The sequence below is a fragment of the Kogia breviceps genome, chromosome 8, assembly GCF_026419965.1.
Source record: "Kogia breviceps isolate mKogBre1 chromosome 8, mKogBre1 haplotype 1, whole genome shotgun sequence".
Classification (NCBI taxonomy): Eukaryota; Metazoa; Chordata; class Mammalia; order Artiodactyla; family Physeteridae; genus Kogia; species Kogia breviceps.
The window spans coordinates 8,855,313-8,861,312 of record NC_081317.1 but is presented as its reverse complement, the minus strand read 5'-3'; the positions used below and the strand labels follow the sequence as shown (position 1 = coordinate 8,861,312).

At 67.2% G+C, this 6,000-nt stretch overlaps 1 protein-coding gene across 2 annotated transcripts in view; it reads left to right on the top strand.

Annotated features, from left to right (window-relative positions):
* The first annotated feature begins 4,343 nt into the window (after positions 1 to 4,343).
* Positions 4,344 to 6,000, top strand: part of LMX1B (LIM homeobox transcription factor 1 beta) — a 79,291-nt gene continuing 77,634 nt past the window's right edge. For both annotated transcript variants that reach the window (XM_059073130.2, XM_059073129.2), the window contains exons 1-2: positions 4,344 to 4,482; positions 5,325 to 5,511. In XM_059073130.2, coding sequence (XP_058929113.1) covers positions 4,344 to 4,482; positions 5,325 to 5,511 — 326 coding nt within the window. The remainder of the gene's footprint in view (positions 4,483 to 5,324; positions 5,512 to 6,000) is intronic.

The window sequence follows — 6,000 nt, the reverse complement described above, 5'->3', positions numbered from 1 at the left end:
GCAGTGCCGACGGGTCTGGGCGCTCTGGCAGCCCCAACTCTCCCTGCTGGCAGGGTGGAGTCGCGGATCCCTGCAGCTCAGCGCCCACGCCTTCATGCTGCACAGTACTCGGCTGGGCAGCTCCCTGTACTCCGGCCCTGGCCAGGATTCTCACGTCCAGCTGGGGTTGTAAACTGGGAGGGGACCCCGCGGCTGGCTCTGGTCAGAAGCACCGCTCGAGGGAGGACAGACAGGCCTCCGCTGGGGGGGAGAGGGGAGTCCTAGGGCCGTGCCCGTGGGCCGCTGGTAGCGAAGGCAGGCTTCGGGAGTGCAAGGCCCTACGGAAAAGAGCAAGGAGGCACAGGGAAGGGCTCAGTGGAGATGGGATGTCTGCAGAGCTGGGGGAGCTGACTCCTGCCCTAGAGCTTCCATCTCAGATCTTGCTTCTTCCCAAGTGATTCCAAACAGCCGACTCGGTCTTTCCTTAGGTGGAGAAAATCTGAAGCTGTTTCTGACATTTTAGTCCGAGCCAGAGAGAATCCCCTATCGGCCGGAGCGCCCAGGGTTGCCCTGGGGAATCCGGCAGGTCCTGGATCGCACCGGCTCCCGTCGGGCGGAGCAAGATGCCACTCGCCGCCTATGGGCGGTTCCCGACTCCGGGCCTAGGCCCTGTTTCTACCATTCAGTCTGCCACGTTTTCAGCAGGGGAAGCAGTCTGGAGGCGCAGGAGCCACGACTGTGCTCGAAAGAGACCTGGGGCATCTGAGCGCGTGTGCGAAGGAGCCGGGACGCCGCCTACTCAGCTGGGGGAATGAGGGACCGGGGAGCCGGGACAGAGGGCAACGAACAGGACCTAGGGGCTGATCCAGAGTGGGGGTGGGTGGGGGGATTAATGTACAGTGAGCGGGGAGGACGAGGAGCCGGGACCCCAGGTTCGGGGCCTGAGCAGCCCCACTTCCAGACCAGAGAGAGCAGCCAGCTGCCTGGGTCCAGCCCCGCACCTCGGCAGCTGCGGGCAGCCCTGAGCACCTGCCTTAGCCCTCCTGATGTAGGCCCTGGTGGTGTGGGCTGTGACGCCGGCAGGGGCACGGGGTGACATGCCAAGATTCTGTGCGCCCCAGGACAGATGAGCCGTGGCACTGGAGGGGGCCGCCTGCACGTCCTTCTGCCTGGAGACCCGGCCTCTGGGCGGCCTGGGAACGCGACCCTGGGCAGTCTCGACGACTCTGAACACCAGCCAGGGAGTCAGAGAAGCCTCTGAGGCCGGGCCACAGAGGCTCCCATTCCGCCAAAGGGGAGAAGAGAAGTGTGGAGAAGAGGCCCGGCACGCGCAAGGTGGGGAGTGGTAAACAGGGGCGGGGGGATGGAACGCTGTCCCGGGAATTTGGAGTCTGGGGTGGGTCTGCGGGGCCTGTGATGGAAGAGGATTCCTAAGTGCGCTCTGAACGAGAAGAGAGGATCGATCTGGGCCTAGAACATGGATGGACCCCCTCGCCCGCAGGCAGTCGCCCGACAGCGGGTGCAAGAACGGAGCGCTGCCAGCAGAGGGCAGAATGCCCCCGATCGGTCCGCCAGCCCTGCGCCGGGCTCTGCGCCGCCCGGCTCTGCGCGCCCGAGCCTCGTCCGCCTGGCTTCTCCCGGCAGCTGCCGCGCCCCCGTCCCAGATGCCCGGAGCGGGCGGCCCAGGCCCAGGCCCGGTCTCCGGAGCTCAAGGCCTGGGGTTTCCAGGCTGCGCAAGGACGGGGGACCAAGGGCGTGTGAGAGAAACTCCACATCTACTTATCACCGTCCTGGATACAAAGACGCCAATAAATCAAGAAATACACGGAGACACAAAGACACACACACAAAAAAACTGTGGGACACACGAGCACACAGAATCATTCGGAACCTCGGAGGTACACAAAGACACACAAAGGTGACACGAAGACACATAACAGAAAAGGATCCCAGACACAATACGGAGGATGAAAGACATACAAAGACCGTGGCACCCGCATAGAGTGACAGACACAGGGACACACACAAAGACCTACAAAAACACGGAAGAGATGGAGTTATGTAAGGCCCAGCAGATTCACATCCAAACACACACACGGATGCAGGGGACACAGATTCACACACTCGGAGCCACTCGGAGCCCAGACAGTCGCAGGAACGCAGAAAAATTGTGTGTGCACAGAGACACGGGTGCACAGACCTGGAAGAGCCTCAGAGGCGGGAGCATCCACATGCACAGGCACACACAGATACCCACCGACACACACGCAGGTACTGGGCTGGGGCGGGAGCTTCTAATCCTCCACAAAGCCGGGCCCCTCCGCGGGGCCCCGCGGCACAGGGGGCCACTTCTGACCAAGCCTCCCGCAGGCTCCAAATCCGATCCGCCCTCTCGCCTCCAGCGGGGTCAGGGGACCCGCCTCCCTTGCCCTCCGCCCCCGCCCCGCTCCGCGCCAATGCTCCGCTCCGGGAGGGGCCCGGGCTGCCCCGCGGCGGCTCGCAGGATCAATCTGCTCCTGCCTCGGGGCTGCATCGGCCCCCCTGCTCCCGGGCGAGCCGCGACTCCCTGGGGACCCCGGAGGCCGAAGACACAGCCGGCCCGGGCGCGGTGCACTGCAGCCGACGCAGCGGCCTGCGCACCCAGCGCGGGTGCCTGGCCCGATGGGTGCCAGACCGCGCGGGCGCTGGACTCGGCCGCTCGGTCCCTCCGGCCTTTCGTTCCCCAGTGCCGGGGCCCACGCTGCCCAGGGCCCTGTCCCCGCCGGGCACGGCCTACAGAGCCCGGCAGGGTCCCTCCGCCACCAAAAGTCGCCTATCCCAGCGATCAGTCCGGTTTCCTTCGAGCAGCCCAACGCACATCTTCCAGGGCCTTCAGTCCGCGACCCTGGAGCCACCACTCTCTACCCATGGCCCTCACTCCCAATCCTGTGAGGCCAGGTTCCCGTCCATTGGCCCCACCCGTACCCGCGATCCCTTTCTCACACCTAATCATTCTCTAAACTCTAGGTCGCCTGAAACCGGGCCTCACCTTTCTTGCCTTCCCAGTGTTCCCATCCTTGATCCCGGGGCCCTTCCGGGATCTTCGCTCACCTCTCCACCCAATCTCTGCCACGCCTGACGCTTTCCCGGACCCACACCCCAAATCTGGAGCCAAATCCCCCTCTCCCCGGGCCAAGACTTTGGAAAATCCTGAGCCAGAAGCCCTCCCCTCCTGCCAGTCCCCGTCCCTCAGTCCCGGCAGCCAGCCCTCTCCACGGACCAAACCGGCTCCGGGAAGGCGCCGCCACCCGGGGGACGCCAACTCAGCCTGGTGCGACCTACCTCGGCCGACAGTCTGGGTCCCCGGGCGGCCACTCCCGGCCGGCGCCGTCCCCTGGTGGAGCCGCTGCGCTCCCCGCCGTCCGTGCAGTCTGGCCTCGCTCAGGGCCACTCCTCTTAGCGCTGAAGCTTTACAAAATATTAATAATAAAGAAGGCGAGAAAGAAAAAAAGAAAGCCTTCATTCCCCAACTCCCAAATCAGTTTTTCAAGGGGGTGGGGCAGAAGGGTTTGTTTCGAAGGCGACCCAAACTTCTGCGCGGGGCCAGCGGGGCGCTCGGCCTGGCCGGGGCGCCCGGGCCCGCACTCGGGGCCGGGCACGGCTCGGGGCGCAAGCCGGGGGCGCGGGGAGCCCTCCCGCGGGGGACGGGGGGGCAGCGACGGCACTATTTGACGTGGAGCCTCCGGCTCATCCCGGCGCAGGGATACGAGGCGCACCAATGAGTTCAAATGTCAGGAAGTTTGAGGAGGGGTGAGGCGGCTCTTGACCGGAGTATCCCTCCGCCGCCAGCTCCAGCTCTAAACCGAGCGGCTCCTCGGGCGCACCATGGCACTAGTGTAGTGCGGGGAACGCGCCTGGAACCCCACGGCCCGCTGCGCCCCGCCCGGGACCCTGCAGCGTCGCCCGCGCGCCCCCCCCAGCCCGCGGGGCCGCCCCTGCATCCCCCCCCCAGCCCCTCCCCCGCACGCCGCCGCCGCCGCCGCCGCCGCCGCCGTCTCCTCCCAGCGGCTCCGTCTGCCGCCGCCGCTGCAGCCCGGCTCCGGGGCTGACAAGCAGGTGACAGAGGAGCCGGCGCGCGTGGCTACGAGTGCTCGGGAGAGCGCGGCGCGGACTGCAACCGCCCCGGCCCGTCCGCACGACGCCGGGGCCCGGGGCCAGCGCGTCGCCGCTCCGCGCTCGCCGGGGGCAGCCGGCGGCCCCAGCCGCAGCCCGAAACACGCGGGGGCCGCGCCTCCCCGGCTCCCGGGCCGCGGCGGCGGCGGCGAGCCGGCAGGCGGGCGGGCGAGCACCCTGGCCGGCGGGGCCCGCAGCGCGCCCCGCGTCCCATGGATATAGCAACAGGTCCCGAATCGCTGGAGAGGTGCTTCCCCCGCGGGCAGACGGACTGCGCTAAGATGTTGGATGGCATCAAGATGGAGGAGCACGCCCTGCGCCCCGGGCCCGCCACTCTGGGGGTGCTGCTGGGTGAGTGCGGGGTCGGAACGCCCGAGTGGTCACGGGCAGGGGACAGGGGCCTCGTCCCGAGGTAGACACAGGGGTCCAGGCCAACGGATAAAGACAGGGTGTGCAGAACATGGGGGCGTGGGGGACACAGAGAGAAAACTCCCGGAGTTATCAGCAGAGGGGCAACAGGCAGGCACGCCTAGACAGGCATCCTGAGGGGACAGAGGTATGCAGGGACACCACCTAGGAGGAGCGAGGACAGGACAGCTCCAGCCGCCACCCCCATCTTCACCGGGCCTCAGTTCCAGAGCTGCCATTCCGGGCGAGAGGTAGGAGGCGGGTGGCCCGGGTGATGGAGGACTCAAGTAGTCACCTTGGCAAGCTTGAGAGTGGTGCCTGGTCCCTTGGGGAGAGGGAGTCTCTAAGAGGGAAATGTTCCCTGGGTCACCTAAACCACAGACTTTGGGGGGATGAGGGAGAGAAGACAACGAACGCCACCTTGGGGCGTGTCAGCCAGCGGGCGCCTAAGCCTCACCTCTCCGGTCTCGGTCCCAGTCGGCTGCCCCGCGCCGTGCTCGTTCTCATATGTATTCTCACCAAGCGCTGGATCTCCGGAGAAGGGGAGCGCGCAGCGCGGAGCCGAGGGTCCAGGCCCGCGGCCTCTCCGCGGCGGAATCCGCCGACTGGGACGAACTAGCTGAGGCTGCCCGGCCCCTGGCGCGGCGGCCGGGGAAGCGCAGGCGGCGGACGGCGGTCCCGGGCTGCCCTCGCCTTTGGGGCCGGAGCTGCGGGCACCGCGCGATCGGGACACTCGGCCGGGCTGGTCGGCGCTGACGGCCCGGCTCTCGCCCTGTGCGCTGCAGGCTCCGACTGCCCGCATCCCGCCGTCTGCGAGGGCTGCCAGCGGCCCATCTCCGACCGCTTCCTGATGCGAGTCAACGAGTCGTCCTGGCACGAGGAGTGTTTGCAGTGCGCGGCGTGTCAGCAAGCCCTCACCACCAGCTGCTACTTCCGGGATCGGAAACTATACTGCAAACAAGACTACCAACAGTAAGCGCCTCTCGTCCTCCTCCTTTCCCGCAGCCGCACGGCACTCCAGCCCGGCCGCCCCCCTGCCATGTCGGGCCCGCGTCCGCCCTGCCGCCGGCCCTGTGCGCCGCTGGGCCCGTCAGCTCCGAGGACTCCGCGGGTTGCGCGTCTCCCCGCAGGGCAGAGCCGTCCCAGCCCGGCCAACACTGGTGGGGTGGCCGGGACCCTCCGGCAGCCACTGTTGCCATCCTTTGTCCGGGAAACCTGCGCTGGGCCGCTCAGTCGGGGTGCGGGACAAGGCCCTGGGCCGACTGCGGGGTACGACGCTACAGTCGTGGGACAGAGGCTGGCTTCACTGAGGCCTGCACTGGGGACCGAGAATTGATTTTCAAACGAAAGCGGTGCTTTAGGGAGCCGGGCACTGGCGGTGTGCTTCCCCAGCCCAAAGGCAGGGTTTGTGTTGGTTTGGGATTCCTGAAGCAAGGAGGTGGAATGGCGGGGTGCTGAAGT